Consider the following 23,810-nt stretch of genomic DNA (forward strand, 5'->3'; position numbering starts at 1 on the left):
CATAATAGATTGCCAGCAAGCAAAGTTAGTTGTTGTTGTTTTTTTTAAGTAATCTGTACACACAAGGTGGGGCTCAAAGTCACAATCCCGAGATAGAGGTTCATGTGCTCTACCAACCAAGCCAGCCACCAGCCCGGTTGCTGTGACCTAGGACGGCCAACAATAAGTAAAACATGAGTAAATGAAAGAGCCCCGCATTTACTCTCTGAAAACAATTGTACAGTTATGAGATGGAGGGTGTAGCGTGCTGAATGGTGTCTGCGCCCTAATCCCTGGCACCTGTGAATGTGACCTTATTTGGTAAGCGAGTTTTTGCAGATGAAATTAAGGATCTCAGGCTGAGATCATCCTGGATTATCCCTGTGGGCTCTAAATTCAGTGACAAGCCTTCTTATAAGAGAGATACAAAGGAGAGTCATAGGGAGAAGAGAAAACCATGTGAAAATGGAGGCGGAAATTAGAGTGATGCAGCCACAGACCAAGGAACTTTTGGAACCCCTGGAAGCTGGCAGAGGTACGGCAGAATTCTTTTTTAAAAAGACTTATTTGTTGGGGCCCCTGGGTGGCTCAGTGGGTTAAAGCCTCTGCCTTCGGCTCAGGTCATGATCCCGGGGTCCTGGGATCGAGCCCCGCATCGGGCTCTCTGCTCAGCGGGGAGCCTGCTTCCCCCCCTCTCTCTGCCTACTTGTGATCTCTGTCTGTCAAATGAATAAGTAAAATATTTTTTTAAAAAAGACTTATGTATTTATATTAGAGAGAGAAACAGAGAGAGAGCGAGAGAGCGAGCACGCACGAGATGGCTCCCTCTGACAAGACAGCCTTTCACGTGTCTCATCTTTCGCGTGACAAGCCTTCCGGAACCATCACCGTCCTGGTCACTTGTCTCTGACAAGGCTCCCATTGATCAAGGTCCCTCCTTAAACGTGGCACTAAGGACAGAGCGAAATATCCCCGCTCTGTGGTGGAACAGTTGCTTCCCTTGATCTATTAACTCTGTTTCCATTGCTGGGGCTGAAGCCTGCATTCGCTCCCTTTATCGGCCAGATATTTGCACGTGGACTGTTGCCAAGCCACGTGCCCTTCCATGACTTTCCTAGGGCTGGTGTAGCACATACGACAGATGTCGGGGCTTGAGACAGTAGAAACGTGGGGCACTTTGCTGCCTCAGTTGGTTAAGTGACCGGCTCTTGACCGTGGCTCCGGTCTTGAGCTCAGGGTCATGAAGTCAAGCCCCGCGCTGGGCTTCACGGCGAGCGTGGAGACTACTTAAAGAAAAACAAAAACCAGAAGCGGTAGAAATGTATGCTTCCGTGGTTCTGGAGGCCGGAGGTCTGAAATCCAGGTGTTGACAGAGCAACGCTCACTCGGAAGGCGCCCTGAGAACTCTTCCTTGCCGTGGGCCCCCCCGGGGGGGCTCAGTCAGCTCAGCGTCCGACTCGTGGTTTCAGCTCAGGTCATGATCTCGGGGTGGTGGGATCGAGCCCCGGACTGGGCCTTGTGTTCGGTCGTGAGACTGCTTCTCTCCCTCTGCCCCTCTGCCTCTCTCTCTCCACCTCTCTGGCAAAATAAATAAAAATCTTTAAAAAAATTATAGGAAAGGCAGCTGTCAAGGAAATGCTTAAACACACTTAAAAATCAGTCTCTGACCGTGTCCGGCCCGCATCCTCCTGGGCTGCCTAAAACAAATGCGTGAGTGAATGAATGGATGGAAAGTGTCCTCCCTTGGGTCGCCCTCTCCTTAGCGGGTATTCTGTGGCTCTTGGAGCTAATGCAGTGTTAAGGAGCTGGACACAGGGAAGGGTACGCGTCTGGGCCCATTTTCATCCACAGTTTACCACCCGAGAGGTCCGTCATCCCAATCGACATGGCGTCTCCTACAACCAGAAGGTCTCCTGGCTCTTGCCACGTTGAGGCTTGGCAGTCTTCTCCAAGGTTGGCTGGCAGGGATCCTGTCTGCCTGGAGGCACCCTGCCCTTGTCCTCTGTTTCCGCTGTTTCCCTGAAGGTGCTGCTCAACATGACAGCAGAGGTCCTGCCTGCGTCCTGCCCCCAGAGACCCCCTTTCTCATTTCTCCTCCCAGCATTCCGCGGGAAGGCTCCGGCCATCATGTCATTTCCCAAGGCCATCATTTCCCAAGGCACTGGATGCCCACGATACCCCTTTTCTCTGTCCTCTGCAAACCTTCTACATTCCTAATGACCTGCCTTTGGAACACAAAAGCCAAAGGTAAGCTATGGGGGTCATTTTGTTTCTCTGGTGCTGTATCTTTTTCAGGTAACGAGCTGGGGCTGGCTCTCTGTTTGAGTACGGGGAAGGTAAAGGGGGGAAAGTGAAGAACATTCTCGGCATATATTGTCATTTCTCTCTCCCTTCTGAGTTCAAAGCCAGTTGAGAAACAGGCTCAGGCATCAATCAGAGATAAAATGTATTCATTCCACACAAATTTGTTAAATACCATCTACAGTCCCAGCGTGGCCCGAGGCACTGAAGAATACATCAGCTCCCAAGGCAGACGAAAAAGCCAGCTGGGCTTTGCAAAGTCACATTTTTTTTCAATTATTTTTATTATGTTTTTTTTTTTTTTGCCAAGGTTGCATTTTAAAACTTGACCTAGGCTGAGGTTAAAATGACCTTCCCTCAATTGAATTTATCCATTTAGTCAGAGACTTAAGTGGCTGAAAGACTGAATGAAACCTTGGCTGTTTCCTTTGCTGGGCAAAGCTTTTTATCTTTTTTTTTTTTTTTAAAGATTATATTCATTTCTTTGAGAGAGAGAGTGACAGTGAGCACAAGCAAGGGGAGAGGCAGAGGGAGAGGGAGAACAGGCTGTCCACTGAGGAGAGAGCTTGAGGCGGGGCTCGATACCAGGACCTGCAGATCATGACCTTTATCCTGATGAAGTCCCAGTAGTTATTTTTGCTATTGTTTCCCTTGCCTTTGGAGCCGTGTTTAGCAAGAAGTTGCTGAGGCCGAGTTCGAAGAGGTTGCTGCCTGTGTTTTCGTCAAGGATTTTGATGGATTTCCATCTCACATTGAGGTCTTTCATCCATTTTGAATTTGCGTACGGTGTAAGAAAATGGTCCAGTTTCATTCTTCTGCACGTGGCTGTCCAATTTTCCCAGCACCACTGAAGAGACTGCCCTTTTTCCATTGGACATTCTTTCCTGCTTTGTCAAAGATTAGTTGACCGCAGAGTTGAGGGTCTATTTCTGGGCTCTCTATTCTGTTCCACTGATCTATGTGTCTGTTTTGGTGGCAATACCATGTTGTCTTGATGACTACAGCTTTGTAAAATAGAGCTTGAAGTCTGGAATTGTGATGCCACCAGCTTTGGTTTTCATTTTCAGGATTGTTTTGGCTATTAGGGGTCTTTTCTGGTTCCATACAAATTTTAGGATTATATGTTCCAATTCTTTGAAAAAAGTTGATGGTATTTTGATAAGGATTGCATTAAATGTATAGATTGCTCTAGGTAACATAGACATTTTCACAATATTTGTTCTTTCAATCCATGAGCATGGAACGTCTTTCCATTTCTTTGTGTTTTCCTTAATTTCTTTCATGAATATTCTATAGTTTTTCGAGTACAGATTCTTTGCCTTTTTGTTAGATTTATTCCTAGGTATCTTACGGTTTTTGGTGCAATTGTAAATGAGAGCAACTCCTTAATTTCTCTTTCTTCTGTCTCACTGTTAGTGTATAGAAATGCAACTGATTTCTGTGCATTGATTTTGTATCCTGCCACATTGCTGAATTCCTGTATGAATTTTAGGAATTTTGGGGTAGAGTCTTTTGGGTTTTCCACATAAAGTATCATGTCATCAGCAAAGAGTGAGAGTTTGACTTCTTTGCCAATTTGAATGCATTTTATTTCTTTTTGTTGTCTGATTGCTGAGGCTAGGACTTCTAGCACTATGTTCAACAACCGTGGTGAGAGGGGGCATCCCTGTCATGTTCCTGACCTTAGGGGAAAAGCTCTGTTTTCCCCCATTGATTGCAAATGCCATATCAGAAAAGGGCTGTTACCCAAGATCTATAAAGAATTTATCAAAGTCAACACTCCAAAACCAAATAATCCAGTCAAGAAATGGGCAGAAGATATGAACAGCATTTCTCCAAAGAAGACACCCAAATGGCCAACAGTGGGCTGAACACAACAGAAAAAATTCTCCACATCACTTGGCATCAGGAAAATACAAATCAAAACTGCAACGAGATACCACGTCACAACAGTCAGAATGGCTAAAATTAACAACACAGGAGACAACGAATGTTGGTGAGGACCAGGAGAAAGGGGAACCCTTTGACACTGTTGGTGGGAATGCAGGCTGGTGCAGCCACTCTGGAAAACAGCATGGAGTTTCCTCAAAAAGTTGAAAATAGAGCTACCCTACGACCCAGCAATTACACTACTAGGTATTTACTCCAAAGATAGAGATGTTGTGAAAAGAAGGGCCATATGCACCTCAGTGTTCATAGCAGCAATGTCCACAACAGCCAAACTGCGGAAGGAGCTGAGAAGTCTATCAACAGAGAAATGGATAAAGAAGATGTGGTTCATATATACATATACATATAAATGGGATATTACTCAGCCATCAGAAAGCATGAACACTTACCATTTACATCGACATGGATGGAACTGGAGGGGATTATGCTGAATGAAATAAACCAATCAGAGAAAGACAATTATATGGTTTCACTCATATGTGGAACATAAGAAACAGCACAGAGGATCATAGGGAAAAGGAAGGAAAATTGAATGGGAAGTCATCAGAGACAGAGAGAGAGAAACCATGAGAGACTCTTTTTTTAAAAAAAGAATTTATTTATTTATTTGACAGACAGAGATCACAAGTAGGCAGAGAGGCAGGCAGAGAGAGAGGAGGAAGCAGGCTCCCCGCCAAGCAGAGAGCCCGATGCGGGGCTCGATCCCAGGACCCTGAGATCATGACTTGAGCCGAAGGCAGAGGCTTTAACCCACTGAGTCACCCAGGCGCCCCCCATGAAAGACTCTTAACTCCAGAAAACAAACAGGGCTGCTGGAGGGAAGGTGGGGGGTGGGGTAACCGGGTGATGGGCATTAAGGAGGGCACGTGATGGGATGAGCACTGGGTGTGATATGCAACTGATGAATTATTGAACACTGCATCTGAAACTAATGATGTACTATATGTCGGCTAATTGAATTTATTATTTATTTATTTATTTTTAAAAGATTTTATTTATTTGACAGAGAGAGATCACAAGTAGGCAGAGGCAGGCAGAGAGAGAGAGGGAAGCAGGCTCCCCGCTGAGCAGGGAGCCCGATGCAGGGCTCGATCCCAGGACCCTGAGACCATGACCTGAGCTGAAGGCAGAGGCTTAACCCACTGAGCCACCCAGGGGCCCCAGCTAATTGAATTTAAATAAAAGAACAAAAAGACTGAAGCCACCTCCTCCACCTGCCAGTCTGGTTTCCTACCCCCAGGGGGCTTGTTCTTGGACAATCCAGGAATGGGGAAGAGGAGGCCTAGTAGCCTGCAAGCCGGCAGCTCTGAAAGAGAAAGGGCCAAAGTGGGCTGAACACACACACACACACACACACAGCAGAAGAGTTGGGGGGCTAGCAAGAGAGCGAGAGAGCGGGAGAGCGGGAGAATACCCCCTTTCCAGGCTCACCAGTTAGCTACTTGAGTGGGTGGAGAGAGGAGCCGAAACCCTGCTCTCCAGACTTCACAAAGGGTGAGTTTCTGCTTTATGAGCGGAGGTAGGAACATAGAGAAAGTTATTCCCTTTGCAATTAATATTGCAGCTTTTTACCCAGACCCTAATGAATTGTTCTTGACTTTTGAAGATGTGGGTGAATTTACCTGGATACGCTTACTCCTCATTTAGCCCTAGCTTCTAAGCTCGCTTTTTTTTTTTAAATGCCCAAGTGTCTCTGCTGTTCCTAACCGAGAAGGCTGTGTAACACGAGGGCCTTCTACCTCCATGCATCTGTGCTCCCATAAAGCATTATCCGTATCACATTAATTATAGTACAGGAGTGAGTTCCCTTTCGTTTCTCCACATTTATTTTCTTCAGATGGGAAACAAGCGGTGACGTTTATCAAGTGGCTGAAATCTAGATCCTTAAGGTTTTATCTCTTATGTTTATGTGCATGTAATTATATGAAATTTGAACCTGGCTCCTCCAATCCTTGATACGCTGGGTCTGAGCCTATTTTCTGAGAGAACGACCCCCTCAAGCTGTTTCCCAGCCTCCCAGTTAGCTGGCTTCCAGCTGGGTCCAGCCAAGGGAAAGCACTAGCTGGAGGCTGGGGGGCAGGTAGGAGCCCCGCCGTCCCTACCCTGCTGTGATCCCAGCTGCTGCAGACACGCCCACTGCCCGATTCCCAGTCCCGCCAAAAGACCAGGCCAGTGGCTGCAGGATCTTCACCTCCTCTGTGTCCCCTCAAGCCTAAGAGTGGTTCTGGTCTCCTTTTATTTATTTATTTATTTATTTTGACAGAGAGAGAGCACAAGTAGGCAGAGGCAGGCAGAGAGAGAAGAGGAAGCAGGCTCCCCGCTGAGCAGAGAGCCCGATGTGGGGCTCGATCCCAGGACCCTGAGACCATGACCTGAGCTGAAGGCAGAGGTGTTAACCCACTGAACCACCCAGGCGCCCCTGGGTCTGGCCTCCTACTCTAATCTCTGGGTTGCTTTGCATAGAGCCCCAGCTGGCCTTTTAGCTCAGCCAACATGTGTGCAATCAATTCCCTGTATTACAATCCACTTATTTTAAATACATGTAATGGTCTGTTTTCTCGTTTGAACCTTGACTGCTGCTTTTGGTTTGCAAACTGTCTTTAGATCATGAAGACTGACTCCACCAAGTGAGTGGGGAAGAGTGTGAGTCAGACCATAACCAGGGTAAAGGACTTAGCTGCGGCTTTATTTCTGAAAGGTGTTCCATGAAAAAACGGGTGTCCAGCGTTTTCTTGTTAGATGGTTATGCCAAAAGTGATCCTTGGTTTGGAACACAGCGGGTTCCACAAAGTCATATGGGTTTCATTGATAGTAGATCTTCCGTAGACTTTACTGTTCTAGAATGCATTGTAATTTGTCCGACAGGGTACAATCATACATGGAAATTCCCAAAGTTATTTAGCCAGGGAACCCACTTTTTCAAGGAACACCTAATAACATTTCCCAGGACTCTAGTGTTCTGTACAACCGGTTTGGAAAGCGCTGAATCACAATAATCTCAGCTGGGCTTTTGATAGAAGTGGGGTAGAATCATTTCAGATCAATGGTGTTGGCCATATTTCCGTGTTCTTGTTTAATTCTTGTTTAAGTGATGGACATACTTTACCGTGGTTTCTTTCTTTTTTTTTTTTTTTTTAAGATTTATTTACTTGAGAGAGAGAGAGAGTGTACAAGTGGGGAGAGGGGCAGAGGGAGAAGGAGAATCTCGAACACACTCCCCGCTGAGTGGGGAGCCTGGCGCAGGGCTTGACCTCACAACCCTGAGATCAGGACCTGAGCTGAAATCACCAGCTGGTTGCTTAACTGACTGAGCCACCCGGCGCCCCAGTGACGTATGTACTTTCGATACCTGGTGTCCGCGGCTAACCTGATGCCTCATTGTTAAAATTGTAGGAGCTTGCTTGTATTCTCAGACGGCCGGAGACGGGGGTAGGAGGATAAAACTTACCTTGGGAAACACCTGGTTCAGTAGTACTGGAGGGAAACCCAGTTCAACAGCCTCAACTTTGATGAAAGAGAAAACCCAGGCCTGGGACATTTTCTTTCTTCCTTCCTTTCCTTCCCTTTGTTTCTTCTTCCTTTCTTTCCCTTCTCTTCCTTCCTTTTTTTTTTTTTTTGGATTCTATTCTCAAGTTATCTCTACACCCAACATGGGGTTCAAACCCACAACTGTGAGATCAAGAGCCACATTGTTCCACCCACTGAGACAGCCAGGCGCCCCAGTTTGAGGCTCCCCACTTTAAGAACATCAGCGTGACGCGCTCACGGTTTCATTTGGGGTACAGTGGCATCTGACCCATGGGAAAATGATTACAGAAAGATTTGCTTCTTGATCATCCTAGCCTCATGCAGGACATGCTCGTGGGGTTCCGAACCAACTGCACCGTGTGGCATAGCACGACACGCACTCGGTCAGACCTGGGTTCAGTCCTGAGGGGCCAGGGCAAGAAAATTAGCTCTTCTGAGCCTCTGGCTTTTTTTGAAGACTTTTTATTTGAGAGAGCGAGCATACACAGAGTGAGCACAGGAGTTGGGGGGGGGGGAGGGCAGAGGGAGAAGCAGACTCCCCGCTGAGCAATGACTCCCCCCCCAATGTGGGGCTTGATCTCAGGACCCTGGGATCATGACCTCAGCTGAAGGCAGACGCTTAACCCGACTGAGCCACCCAGGCGCCCCGAGCCTCAGTTTATCTGTAAGAATCCGGAGTTTAATGATCTCCACATTGAGCTGTTGTGGAGATTAAATGAGGTATGTAAAAGCATTCCATGAAGTGTTAGGCAGATAATAACTAACAAGACTTTATTTTAGTGTTCTACAGTCAGCTCAATTTAATGTCCTCTCTCATTAATACTTCCGCATTGTTGTGTTTTATTTCATTTTTCAAATTATAATTTAGAAATAAATTCAGATGTAAGTTGCAGAATAGTACAAAAAAATTCCCATATACTCTCTACTTAGATTCCTCAAAATAGAACACAGTCACAACGTCAAAAACCATTTAACGCTGATATAACCTGTGATAGTATATAGGCTATATACCTCAGTAAAACTCACCAATTAGCCTGCTCATGTCCGACTTCTGGTCCAGGATTGAACTGAGGACCACATGCTGCACTTATTTATGTCACCTTCATTTTCTTTATCTGGGTGTTCCTTAGTCTTGGTCTTTCATCATCTTTAAATACATTTTTTTTTTAAAGTAGGTTCCACGACCAACATGGGGCTTGAACTCATGACCCTGAAATCGAGAGTCGCACGTTCTACCAAGGGAGCCAGCTAGGTACCCCTATCTTTGTACATTTTTTTCTTTTAAATTTTATCTCTAAAGATTCTATTTGAGAGAGGGGGAGAATCCTAAGAAACCCCCCTCTTACTGAGCACAGAGCCCTGTTGAAGGGCTCGATCCCAGGACCCCAAGATCATGACCTGAGCCAGTCAGACACTTAACTGACTGAGCCACCCAGGTGCCCCATTAAATTTTGTTTTTAAAATCTGCTCATTTATTTTTTAAAGTAAGCTCTATGCCTAATGGGGGGCTTGAACTCACGAGAGCAAGATCAAGTTGCATGTCCTACCAACTGAGCCAGCCACGAGCCCCCATGATCTCTATAATCTTGAAGATTACTGGTCAGTTCCTTTGTGGAATTATCCCTCAGTTTTGGTCTGTCATGCATTCTTCCAGTTAATATTAATAATTAGCATTAATCTTGTGATGGCTTGTTTATTCATGCCATCGGGGTGCTATAATGATGGAAATACAGCGTTCTGGTTATGTGTATGAACTCTAGTCAGAATACCTAGTTTCAAAATCTGGCTCTATGAGGGATGCCTGGTTGGGTCAGCTGGTGGAGCATGTACAGAGTTCAAGTCCCATGTGGGTGTTGGTCACTTAAAAAAAAATCTGGGGCGGCTGGGTGGCTGGGTCGGTTAAGCATCCAACTCTTGATTTCCGCTCAGGTCATGCTCGCAGGGTTGTGAGATCGAGCCGCAGGTTGGGCTCTGCTCTCAGCACGGAGTCTGGTTGAGATTCTCTCCCTCCTACCCTCCTGCCACTCGTGTGTGCATTTGTGCACACTCTAAAATAAATAATTTTTTTTTTAACGGTAAGGTTTTGTTTTTTTTTAATTTGACAGACGGAGATTACAAGTAGGCAGAGAAGCAGGCAGAGAGGAGGAAGCAGGCTCCCTGCTGAGCAGAGAGCCCGATGTGGGGCTCGATCCCAGGACCCTGGGATCATGACCTGAGCCGAAGGCAGAGGCTTTAACCCACTGAGCCACCCAGGCACCCCTAAAATCAATAAATTTTTAAAAAATCTGGCTCTACCAGGTAGTGCAGGGTGGGACTTCTTAAAGGTTAAATGTTGCTTTTCTCCTAAGTACAGTTATTGGAAAAACATTTTCTTTACAGCTCTCTTATTTGTATCCATCTTTTCTCTCCGCTTCCTCAAGAGTCTGTAGAAAGATCTTCCTGGAACAAGGGCCCCTTGCTAAGGGCAACCAACTTTCCAGGCTTGCCTGGAACTTTCCTAACGTCACCACTTGAAAGTTCCATGACCCGGAAGATCTTTCAGTCCTCAGCTGAGATGGTGTGGTATGCTGAGTAACGGCCCTCCAAAGATGTCCATGTCCTTCCTAATTCCTGGAACTTGTCACTGTGTCACCATACCATGGAAAAAGGGTCAGTGCAGATGTGACTTAAAGAACTCGAGTTGGAAAGATTATCCTGGATTATCCACATGGAGCTGATGTAATCACAGAGGGAAGGCAGGAGGGTCAGACTCAAGAGATGTGACAATGGGAGCAGAGACATTTGAAGATGGACCAGGAAGGGATCTTGAGACAAGGAATCGCATTACTTTTTTTTTTTTAAGATTTTATTTGAGAGAGAAAACACAAGCTGGGGAGTGGGGAGTGGGTAGGAGGGGCAGAGAGAGGGGGAAAGGCAGACTCCCCCTGAGCAGGGAGCCCGATGTGGGACTCCATCCCAGAACCCTGAGATCATGACCCGAGCCGAAGGCAGATGCTCAACCAACTGAGCCACCCGGGCGCCCCATCACAAAACCTTCTGAAAGCTGGAAAGGGCAAGGGAGCAGATCTCCTCGAGAGCTTCCAGGAAAAACACACCTTGATTTTACGGCTTCCGGAATTACAAGACAGTATTTGTGTTGCAAAAAAGAAAAAAAAAATCTGGCTCTACAAAAGAGCGTGACCTTTATTTGTGACTCAGTTTCTTGATCTGTCGAACGGAGGAGCATAAATACATGCTTCATAAGACTGAATTATGAAAGAGGCAGGACTATACGCCGGAGGTCACTGGAACAGTGCCTGGTGCCCAGTACGTGCGGTTTAACTGTAAACTGGTGTAGTTGATTCTAGTGGCTTTACCGGCAGGAAATGTGTCCTGGCAAATTGATGAAGAGACCAAAGCAGCAGCAGGCATTTTAACCATGAACATCCTCTGCCCCTCTCCACATGGAGAGCCAGGGCCAGAGACCCTCCTGTCCACCAAGAGGTGAGCTGTTCCTTTCAGCCGGAGGCCTGCTCCTAGCACCTGCTCCTACGGCCCAGGAGATGGGGACTTGCTTGATTCCCAGCAACATTTCTTTAGTCTACTAGGTCCACACACTAGGAACTGAGCCCATGTTTCCTCGCCCATAAGTTGCTGGGGAAATGTGTCAAATTAATCTTACAAAGTTGTGAAATCATTATCCCCCTTTTTTCTGACCATTCCCAGAACTCGGGCTCTCAGGCTTCATTAGTATGCGCCCAGCACGTCAGCCATGGACACATCCTCGGAATAACCATAGTGATAACCTCAGCCCCTAACCTTTGTATGTGCTCCTTGTTGAAGGGGCCAAGCCACTCAGACCCTCACAATACTTACTTTATTGGCCAGTCCTGGGTAGACTCGGCAGTGAGGCAGCTCCCCACAAAGCTGGATGGGGGAAGGGAAGGAAACTTGCGCAGACTCATTCATTGCACGAAGGTAGAAAGAATCTGCCATAGTTACGTCTATAAAAATTTGGTAAATGACAACTATTCATCAAAAAGATCAAAGCAATAAAATACCCCTTAATATAAAAAACAGCAATAATTTCTCTAAATAACAAATGATATTTTACGAAGCAGTTTTTGATCCCTTTCCCTCATTGGACCACCCCTCACCCCCAAGACGCAATTTTACAGGCGAGAGGAGGGCGGAGCTACAGGTCTCACCTCCAAATACAGCACACTTCCCACGTACGGAAAAATAAAAAGGAGACACCTGAAACTAACATAACACTGTATGTCAGTTATGCTGGAATTACAATGAAAAACATTAAAAAAATAAAAATAAAAAGGAAATTCACTAAATGTAGGTCAAAGACCATTTAATGGTCAGAAGGCTACAAACCCAGAGAGATTTAAGTGTAAAAGTGTCATGCAACCAGCTATGGTGGAAAAATTTTAGTTTCTTAGCAGTCCAGGACAGCAGGGCTCTCACAAGGTCTTAGATGCAGGCAGGGCGAGGGGGAGGGGATGAAGATGTGGCAGGGGGAGGGGAGGAGGATGGGCAGTTCTACAGTCGCATTTCAAGCGACTGTAGAATTGCTGCATGTTTGGATACTTAGGAAAATGATTTCAATGAGACGGAGACACCATGTATCACACTCCCTCCAATGTGTGGGCAGCAGAAAGCACACTGCCAAGCAGACACTAGTAGATTTTCAATATGTATATACTGATTTGGCTGCACTTTTATCTGTGCAGACAGTCTCATTCAAAACTCCCACAAAACCTGTAACCTCCCCAAATCAGCCATTGCCTTAAAATGCCAGTTGAACGCATGCAAGACACAGGCGAAGAGCAAATGATAAAAACTATTTCCTGTCCCCACACTGCTTCCATGTTTTTATGTCCAACTGAGACCTTCCCCCCCAAAAAAAGAGGCTAAAATATCAATCGTATCATACCAAAGTTTATTGATACATCAAACAAAAATTTCTGTAATGAAAAAGGCAAGTCGCATTCATAAAAGATGGCATTCACAGTCATTATAGAAAGCAACGACGTAGATGTAAAAAATTGCTTAAGTGAAAAATGTAGTATCGCAGTTCCATTTTGCAAGCTGAAAAATGATTTTAACACTTGCATAAAATCTGCACATTTATATACTGCATGTTATTAAAAAATTCCATCACTAAATTATTATGAATTTTGCAAATTTAGGCCTACGTTTATACTGTTGCTGGTGTAGATGTTGTAGATATGCAATCTATGTTTTACGCTTAGTAGGTTCTACCTTCAAACAATGGACAACGGTTGTGAAAATTACAAGGACATCTTGATAGTCTGAAGCTGTTCAAATGATGGGTATGCCATCCTACTATTCCGCTTCCCCCCTTTCTCTGTCACAAAATAAGGTGGTTAGGCTGTAGCGCTAGGAATACTGTAGGACGGCTTACTTTGAGCGATTACATCTGCTAACCCATGCTAGCCATTTTGCAGCTCACTAATAAAATAGCTTTCAAAAAGGAAAGCCAGGTCCCTCTCAAGGATCTAGGCCATGATTATCACCGTCGTGAATCTGAGCTGCAGACACGACTTTAAAGCCACCTTAGTCACCTTTCTTCCTGGCTGCGAGCAATTTTGCACGCTACCAGTTAGACTTCCACAGCCCTGGATGTTCTGATTACGGCAATCTCCACCGGTGTGCACGCGAGCCTCTCTCTCTACTGTGGCTCTCTCCTTTGCATTCACGGTCCCTACAGTACTTCTGTAAAACAACAGTAACGACACAGCAGTGACTGCAACACGAACAAGAACAACAGAAAACATCAAAAGCTTTCCTGGGTCTGATTTTTTTTTTTTTTTTTTTTTTTTTAGCTCTTTGGAATAAGCAAAGAATACACAGACTTTGTTTTCAGTAGGCTACCTCAAATACAGGCGACCGGAACACAGCACATTTGGGTAAGCTGTGAATGATATCTAACAAAATACTCAAAAATAATACTGATAGGTGAGAACAAATGAAATAATGAAAAAAGGGCATAAGGATGGATTGGTTTTCGATAACTGAAATCATGTCCTTCCTCGAATTTAAGAAAAATTACACCTAAACATTAACACAAAATATATACGGAAGAATCAAATGTGCCACGTGGGCCATATAAATACAGATATAGATTGAATTCAATACTTTTCTAAATCAAGGTACGATATAAACACTAATAATAGTACAGGCATGCCAGAAAGACAACCAAAAGTGGAAACCGGTTTGGAAACACTTTTTTTTTTTTTAAATGTAATCTCTATGCCCAGTGTGGGGCTCGAATTCACGACCCCGAGGTCCAAGGGACGCACGCTTCACTGACTGAGCCAGGCACGCGCCCCTGAAAACACGTTTTCAGTGCCCATTTCAATCTAGTAGTCAAATGTAGCCATTCATATCCAAAAAAGTATGTTTAATTTTAACATTTAATAAAGACGTTTCACATTTATTTTTACGTTTTAAGTGAACTCGTTAGGAGGCTAAAGCCTTGCTCTACTCCAGGAAGTTGAGGACTTTACCAAGGTGACTCTCACGGTTTAAAGTTAGACCATCACCGAAGCATGTTCGCTGAGAGAGAAAACATTCATGTTCAGGGTCACTCTGTAGGCTGAATCACCACCATCCTGGGATGGATCCCTCTTTCCCAAACTGGCAAGTTATAAAAAAAAAAAAAGTGCTGCATATATGCACAAAGGCAGCCTCTTTCAAAAAATAACCATTAACAGTTTGAAATACGCTATTTCTCCCCCTCCACAAAAAATATAAAAGACTGATGTTCGGATGGCTTTTTTAAATGTAATTATGCTTTTGCCTATCTCACCTCAGATCCCAGTAAAACCGATACTGGAAAAATCTGTTACCTTTTAGCTCTCTGGATGGGCTACTTACTAAGTGACTGAAAAGGTCTTATTTTCAAATCCAGTAGCCACACACCCATTAAATAGGATTTAATTCAGAAGAACAAAAATAAAGTAAGCAATTTTTTGGATTCTCACAAAAATATCCAGGATGAACATCCTTTCCACGTTAGGGTTCAAGGTTTTTTCGGGGGGGGGGCAAGGATATTCTATGGAGACAAAATGAGCATGTGGGTGAACACAAAGGTTGACTATTCTGATGCACTGATACCATTTAGTCTTCTCGTATGTTCAAGTATTCCTTTCACGTGTTTGAAAAAATAATTTAAGATCATCATTCAGCAGGAACAAGAAATGTGATCCAAACAGCCTATTTCTTCTGCCAGGCAAAAAAAGTAAGATTAGCAAAGTCTATTCATTCCCGTTGTATGACTTCTACTTTATACTATTATGTTCAGATCCATTCACAGAGTTTATGGGTTAAAGGAGCACCCATTTGGTAGTTATGTTACTCTATCTAAAGCCAGAAATTCTAATTATTCGTGCTTTCAACTTTCGCATGATTCTTAACTTAGAGCTTTGGCCATAATGGCTACTTAACAATAACTGTAAATGCTTAAGAGAGTCATTTGGTATTTTAATGGACATTGATTCTGAACCCTAGACATAAGAGAGTGGTTTAATTTGTTGCATACTGAGTATCCTGAGATGATAACTTTTTGTAGTTGTTTCTTCCTGCTTTCTTTTTTAGCTGTAACCATTGTCAATATGCTTGTAGGACAATAACATAGGCAGCTCAAGATTCGGATTCTGAAAAATTTAAAATATACAGAGTTAAAAGGGTTATTTTAACGATAATGTGAAACCATCTGTTTAGCATTTTCAAAAATAAATCAAGTAGTAAATTTTGTTATGAAAGTAAAGGAACGATCTTAAAGTGCCAAGTTTTATTCACATGCAGGGAAAAAAAAAAGTGACACAATGACCAGTTTTTAATCCTTTCTTCATTTGTTAGCTGAAGAGATTCAGACTTGCTTTTTGCTTTTGGCATGCTCCAGGGCTCTCTTGTCACTGTTCCCACAAGGAGGCTCTAGTCTGTGAGCTCCCTGAAAACAGGGTCATTCTACTTTCCATCTCCAGCTCCTAGACTAGTGTCTGGAACACAGCAGGGACTCGGGCCTGTTGAATGAATGAATGGATTACGGTGTTTTGAGGAGGTGTAACTTTTGACAGAGGAAGTCTAAAGACACACTCACTTTTGAAAGGCTGTTGTAGAAGTATTTTTCCTTTACTGAAAGAAACATGTTTCTTCCCCATATAATGCGGAAGTTCATTTTCTTTTTGGTAGATCAGGTTATCTATGGCTCAGCGGGTGCTTCTGTTCTTCTCATTCATCATCTTTTTAAGAAAAGCAACCACAGAAACATCCCGAAATCTGTAGACTCTTCTCTGTCCTCTGAACATTATCAAATGCTATTAGAGGGCTAGGACGTGGTAGGCCAAATGATCACAGAGTATAAATCAGGTATGTTGAGAAGTGGAAGTTTCTGGTCTTGGGAGGGAGCCTAACTTTCATTCTCTACTCTCAAATCCAACCTTGTGAGACAGGAGTAGGGGAGGGCCTCAAGGGGTATGCTGTTTTCCTCCCATTTTGGTGCACCTTCCTTGCCATGATTGGCCTAGAAGTCCTCTAGAACACATTCCATTTCCTTCATGGTCCCTATTTTCCCAAGAGTTCTTCAAGTAGCGGGGTCATGGTGACCAAGCCTAACCCAAAGCAGGCTGCTGTTCACACTGAGAACTAACTTATAAAAGGAGTCACACAGTTCTCTCAACAAGGGACAAACTCCGTGGCTGAACTACTTGCCAAATATTTTCCTCAGAGGAATAATAATGCCACACAAAAAGGTATTTGTGGAAGAAATAACTGCGTAAAAATTACAACAACTGTGTCAACAATAAACTTCCTCAATTCCATGTTCCTCATCCTTTGTCACTGTAGGACTTCAGGCCCTGGAGAGGCCAAAAGCAGAAGGAGTGTCTGCTACCCAGCCTGGTCTCCCAAACCGCAGGCCAAGCTAAAGAAAGCAATCCAGGGGGATACAGAATTAGCTGGAAACAGTATAGCTAACATGCACCGTACAGCTTAGGACAAGGCCATCTGGGACAAAAGGGTCAAAGACTTTGAAGGCTACCGGGAAGCAGATCATTTCTGAGGGAAGATACAAGCAGGCTGAGTCACTCAAAATGGGGGGAAAGGATGCTGACCGGGGCAAAATAAGTCTGCTTCTGAAAGAACGTCGCGGATGAAGCGTGGCGGATAGAAGAACCAATGTTTTCATGCCATCAGCTTAGTTTTGACTCTTTGCTCGGGGGCGGGGGAGTTGACAGCTGATGAAAACATGGGCCTGCGAGGAGGACTCACACTTGTTAGCTCCCAAGAGAAGCGAACCGCAGTTTCATTCCTGATGATCACTAATTTTTATGTGTGCATGAAAGAGGGCCCCGCCCTAAGCCGTACGGAGTTTCTTCCAAGCTGGTAAGCTTGCAGACAAATGAATGACTCTGAATTCCTATGGGTGGGTAAAGGGCCTCTCAAAGTCTGGGATGACAGAGGGCCCTGTAGTGAGAAACAAAATACACTCGGAGGAGTCGTTCCGAGTTCAAGGACTCCTCCCATGGCATATCCATTCCTCCCGACTATTTTGCGGGGGGGTGGTGGGGGGGTAATATACCAATAGCTTATGAAGTGAATTGACTCATTTTTGGAAAAATCAGTCCTGAAGCATTCTACAGAATTATGCTAGCATCCCCCTGAATAGCTAGGAGAGAGTTTACCTTTACCTCTGAAAAGTAGAAACATTGAGCTTGAATAAAACTTGACATTAAAAAAAGTGATTAGATTGGTTCATTAATTTGGGGGATCAGACATTTACGAGTACATTAGGTGTATACCTGCAAACACACAGACACGGCACACGGAGGTACAAACACACTGGATTATTTCCACATACTTCCCAAAAGGACATGCAATGCTAGATCGACTTGATTATTATACAGATGCAATTTTGGAATATTTATTTTCAATGTTCTAAGTGCTCTTTTAAAATCAAAACGGTATTTCCTGATCAGTATTAACGATGGCACCGCCACAACAACTTGCCCCTTGCAAATGCAAAGGATTTTATTGCCCTTCAAGCTCTGCAAAATTCCTAGCATTTTATTTGGGGCCTTAACAAATTTCAACTATAGATTTTCCCATATTCCAAGTAATGCATCTTTATATTTTTGGTAAAGAATTGTAGAAAGTTCACCACACCAACAGCAGAGAAAATTTAGAGAGTGGTATTTTCATTTTTTTTTCTTTATAATGCTGTTAATCTGTTTCTTTAAAAGCCAGCCCGCTTGTTTAACACTAGGTACCTGTTACAATATATTAGATTCGTCTGAGAATGTTCGTAAAAGAAGAGGTCTGACTGAAGGTCTGGCGGATAATGAGTCAGATGCCCTTTTACAGCTCAGATTTCTCTGTAATAGTGAGGTAAAGATACTTAAAGCAATTGAAGACTGGTTAACCTACCTGGTGATAAAAACGTAGAAGAAAAAAAATCATTTCCTATAGACTACTCTTTTGGCCTAAAGCACAAATGATTACACTATAGCAAATGCGTAACATTTAAATGAGCACACTGAAAGACGTAAGCGAGTCTCCAACTCGAATTCAATTCTTTTAATGGCAGAAGTATGCAGGTATTAGTAGTATATGGTGAACTGGGGTTTTGGAAATGACACCGGTAGGTTGGTTATGTGGTAGATGAGTCAATATGGTTTGATTAGTAAACCTTACCATCCTTTTGGTGAACACCTCTGAGAGTTGTGCTGGTGCTGTGAGTGTACTGAATAGAGAGAAATTTGTGCAAAACTACTCCTGTCTTGGTGAACAGACTAGCTCTGACAAGCCGTGGCGTCTCCTGCACACCAGGAATCAACGGGACTAGAGGCATCCGGTCCAAGTGTTTGAAAATCACTTCCTCTCCAGTGTGACGGTTTGAGAAGGTGAACAAATGATTAAAGGAAAATGACTAAATACTCTTAAGCATCAATAGAGGATATAAAAATGAGTAATGAGAAGTCAATTTTCATAAAGAGTCAGAAAATGGTGTCAAGCAAATGAGAATGCAAGCAAGTTGGTACATTAAGAAAGGAAATCACCTTATTCACTCCAAGAGAAACTGTGATTGCTGGAAGTTTGAGAAAGCATGAAGATAGTAGATGTTCCTGAGGAAGGGAGGCGTTTCGTTACCTTGTTCACAATTGCACAAAGGGTGGAAAATTGCAGTAGAAGAAAGAGAAATGCAGAAACCAAAAAAAAAAAAAAGTAAATATTCTTTGAAATGTAAGACATTTAAAAAGAAACCCTGAGAATTCGAAGTCGAAATGGCATGTTAGTTTTGAAGGCATTACTCTCTGTAACAGTCAAGTTAGAGTTGGGACCAGTCTCTGTTGTATGTGCAAGCTACTAGCTTTGTTCACCAGTTTCAAATCATTCTGTTAATGGGAGGATTGACTATTTTAAATAAAAATAATTTTAAAATATGCTTCTCATTAAGATACGGCTCATTTCTAGTCATTAATTCACTAAGCTACATTGTCCAAAAGACACTGGTCAGAGAGCTGTGTCCAGGGTCCATCGCTAATCTAAGCGTGAAGCACTTTCTCTCCTATCCAACTGCACAGATACGATACGAAGGGACAGCGCTTGGGCCCTTACAGGTTAAAAGCCGAATAAAACTAGCACTGTGGGAAGACCTCTGGTGAAACCACATTTTAGTCCCATTTACTGCTGGACCCATGCTTGAGTTTCGTTATTCTAACATAATTTGGTTGGTTTCCCCCTTTTCTTATGGATCCCGCTTGAGAAGAGTAGGCTAAAGAACTATGAATTTCTCCTTTAAAATGCCCAGAAAAGGTAAAAATTGGTAACTTAGAGTTTAATCAGAAAACCCAACAGGTTGTCGTTTTGCCTTCTTACTCCATGCCTGAAGTTTTAAGCTGAGTCGCAGACTTGGTTTTGGCATTGCCCAAGCAAAACAGGAAATGAGCGGTTAACTACAGCGATGAGTTTAACAACTCTGCTAATTACGATCACCCATATTATCTACTTAGTGACTCATGAAAATAGGTGTGAAAAAAAAGAAACCAGCTGAAGTATCATATGCATCTAGCAGAATCTAATAAACAATAAAACTTTTAAAGGCGAATACTTTTTCACTTATTCACATATGTTTTAACGTAATTATATGTTTTTTCCTGTTCATATTTTACCTTAAATAAAGTTGGTGATATGTGGGCAACATGCAAATGACCAACTGATAAAGCTAGAGAACAAAATCGTGTCTGAGAAAAAAAATTAAATTGTTCTGCCTTCTATTTTGCGGGCAAAAGTCTCGCAACAAGATTAGTGTGGCACCAAGTCCCCCACCCCCACGTTTGATATACAAGCCTAATTATTTAAGACTGCCGCTATAAGCACATTCCGGTGCACTCAAAACCTTCCATCCAACTGTCCGAGATAAAAGTACTTCTATGAAGCAGAGATTTTAGGAGTTCATAGACTAGGTTACTTCATAAAGGAAAAAGAGAGGGAATATGAAAGCACAGAAGGCAGTGGAGAGCATGGAAAGCGCATCTGAAGCAATCAAAAACCGACAGAGCCAGCAAGTGGTGGTGGCAGGGCTGGAGCGGGGAGAGGAGAGAAGGAAGCAAGATCATGAACAGAAAGGGTGAAATTTCCACATTCTTTTGCGGTCATCTAGAGAGCTTTTGACACCAGCTCAGGCTCCATGAGCAGTATGTCAAAGAGGCCAATGCATAAAGGTCCATCTCAACAGCCACGATGTTAGGATTCAACTTTTTGTCTGATCCAGTCAACAGGGCTTTTAGCCTTAGCACCCACGGTTGTACGGGACACTGTCCGATTCGCCACAGTCATCAGCCTTGCACCACTGTTATTAAAGGTGGAAGGCTACATTCTCCAAAATTGTCAACGGGCTTTCTCTGGGAATTTTGCTCAGACAGCTGACGCCCTCCCTTTGCCTGTCTTCCACTCTGAAAGAGCTTCCTCCAGAATGGAATTATTTCTTCTTGGTTGTGCAGACATCCCATGCTAGGCATGGCCGCGTTGCTAGGTCCGTTCCCATTAGCTTACGGTATCCCCGGGTCTACGGGGCAAAGTCAAGCCTCCCTTCTGACAGCGGTAGTTTATGTGGGAAAACTTCCATAAAGTTCTGGGGAAAAGTCCTCCATTGGAAATGGGAAGTGGTATGTACCGGTTGGCCAGAAAGTTCAGGTGTTACTTGACTGATTATGGAGAGCCCCACAACTGGGCTAGGAGGCGACACAACTTTTCGAAATACCAGAAATCCTAAACTTCGTATTTCCTTTAAAGTGTTATCTTGTTCCACTGTTCGGTGCTCAATGGCGGTTTCACCATATCCTGTCAGCAGCGTGGTGACGTACGTTTGTCAATTTAGAAGCTAAAGAAAAGCCTTATGGTCCTTAATGCTGGGATTTTAGCTCAAAACTTAACCGCACTGCTGAAAAGATAGCTGAGGAACAGGTAGCTTAAACTAACCTTTGAGTTAAATGGTCGAGGGAGCCCATTGTCGAAGCAATTAGAATTCTTAAAGATGCTGATGTCATGACAGAACTCAGCTGGGGCAGGGGTGGGTGGCGGGGGGGGGGGGCTGCCATACCAGCCTTTTCACTGGCAGCTTCAGGAGGTCGTGACTCGAAATGGCTCAGATGTGTTACAGCACAACATGCCGTATCATTGAGTGTATTGAGTGTATTGCTTTATACCTGCTTACAGAAAAGCTCCGTATAAATCCCCTTTATAACTTAACTAGAGAGAGCTCCCTGTGAGCTGGAGCCACATCTGACTCATCCCTGAATTCCCGGGACCTAGTATAGTAGCTAACTTATAGTGGACCCTCAGGAAATGTGTGAATTGAATGGAACCTAACAGAAGGCTGCTTCTAAAATTGTTGAATGTAAATGGCTTAGCTTCGTTTTCAAATGCCAGAGACATTTTCACTACCCACTGCTGAGTTCCCTTTTGAAAGCAGCCGCCAAGACCCACAGGAGGACAGCACGGGCAGGCCAGTTGCCACAGGTATTTCTGGCTTTGTGCACGAAGGATCCAAGATGCTAGCTGGATGAAGTCAAGGGGGAGACTCTTCCGCCTCTAGGTAGGGACACATACTTTCCCCCACTGGGGAGCCTGTCAGGTTTAAGGCTGACCCACTGTAAGAGAATTTTTTGCCTCCCTTTCAAAGGGAGGCCAATGCCTTAGCAAGGCATATTTAAACCAAGTAGGAAATCGCCCCGGACATCAGACTGCTAGTGATGAAGATGCTCTTTCTTCTTCATCTTCAAAGCGGCCTCTGCCTCTTTGATATGGCCCAGCAGGGCCTTATGTAAACACAAGTGACATGGCACGTCTCCATTGGCCTTTATGCATTCATATGCACTGGTTTGCTCTTGCATTTTCTCACAAGGGGGGGGGAAGAGGGAGACAGCGCTGCTGAGTGCCCACAACTTTTTGTCTCATCTGCAACTCTCAAAAATCCCCCAGAGTCTGAAAACCATCCAGCCTTTCAGACATTGGATGTAAAGAGAGATGTTCATCAGTAGGCGGTTCCATACATGTTCTGGTTCCACGAGGGTAGGAAGAAATGAATGAATGATCAAATGAATGACGGTGATCATGGAAATCTCCCTGATTTGTTGTAGCACACCAGCATGCCAAGCTATAGCACAGACGCTAGAATTCCTATCACGGACATAACAACCCGTGGCAAAGAAATCTCATGCTGAACCTCATGCTTTCGACCCAAGTTCGGAACCTCTTGTCGGCATGGCAAGAAAATGTTGTATGTCTTTGTCCATGACTGCTCTACAGCAACCCTCCATTTAGTTTCTGTACAGGTCACCTCCAGCCAGTGTCTAATTTTGTTTCTAAAAGAAAGGGCCTCAGGAAGAGGCTAAGATGGTATGTTTGAAGGCTCTGATGTCAGAGATTTTGGTACCATCTTTAGAGCAGGAAGCCGGGTGTGAGCCATTACTTAGCATGAACTCCATGAACCCAAATAGGAAAAACGTTTTGGAGCATCCCAGAAGTGTCCTCCCAAACAAGGGGAACAGAAGAGCACCCCAGAGATCCTTCCCACAAACTTGTCTATTACGACAAGGCACCAAACCACTTCTTCCAGGGGTATTTTTTTATTTGGCTTGATATAAATGGCCACTTGAGCCATTCTGGGAAAAACCCGTTATATCGTACCTGTTCTACCCCTGTTCAACTGATGGTAAGGTCTACGCAGGCAAGTAAATGCCACCTGCCCATCCTAAGACCAAATGCCAGGCTGGAGGGAGTTAGTCAGGGGTCTACTGGAAGGATTAGAGAGTAGGCTCATGTTACTGGGTGCAGTGCCACCCCCCAGGCATGTAGAAGCAGGGAGTGAAGGCCGTTCTGACCACCTAACCATATAGGGATCGGCTCTGTACACCCAACTCAGTGTGGCTTATGCCACTGGTAATCTACTGCTCTTGACTGGGGCTCATACTGCCTTACTGATCGTGAAGGTCCTCTTTAACACAGCTAGTCCCTAAAGATTTTCTCATTATAACCATTTTAGTGCCCTACATCTACATGCTGCCAACCACTGGATTCTATCGAATCAATAGACCACAACCAAAATCAGACAAGCCAGCTTTGTGGCTAAACTGGCTGGCAAATTTGATCGAATAGGTCAGGCAGATAAACCTGAGACTATTTCCTGAAAATATTGCATTGGACAGGCCATACAATCAGTTGGTGTCGAGAGGATAAAAACAAGGGTTCTGTCTGGCAAATGAGTTAAGTGTTGGCAGGAACAGGACATATTTAATTCACCTGTTGGTTAAAATTTGCCAGAAGTTCCCTCTTCCAAGCTAATCTACCCCTTTCACTTTGAAGACTTTTTAGAAACGTTTAAAAGATATCAGACAATTAGGCTGGCAGAGGGTAATAACTTCTCATTCCCACAAGAAATCTACAATTTAAGCAGCAAAAAGAAAAACACACTCATAAAACTATCTTAATTTTTACAAGTGTGTTCAGGAAGCTTAAGGATGCAGAAATCACATCCG

At 44.0% G+C, this 23,810-nt stretch overlaps 1 protein-coding gene across 2 annotated transcripts in view; it reads right to left on the minus strand.

Annotated features, from left to right (window-relative positions):
• Nucleotides 1–13,593: 13,593 nt before the first annotated feature.
• The window catches only part of ATP11C (ATPase phospholipid transporting 11C (ATP11C blood group)), a 179,926-nt gene continuing 169,709 nt past the window's right edge, over nt 13,594–23,810 (minus strand). For both annotated transcript variants that reach the window (XM_080795248.1, XM_080795249.1), the window contains exons 29-30: nt 18,042–18,146; nt 13,594–15,428 (exon numbers count right to left, since the gene is read on the minus strand). In XM_080795248.1, coding sequence (XP_080651374.1) covers nt 18,045–18,146 — 102 coding nt within the window. In that variant the 3' untranslated portion in view covers nt 13,594–15,428; nt 18,042–18,044. The remainder of the gene's footprint in view (nt 15,429–18,041; nt 18,147–23,810) is intronic.

The sequence above is a fragment of the Martes martes genome (genome assembly GCF_963455335.1).
Source record: "Martes martes genome assembly, chromosome: X".
NCBI lineage: Eukaryota > Metazoa > Chordata > Mammalia > Carnivora > Mustelidae > Martes > Martes martes.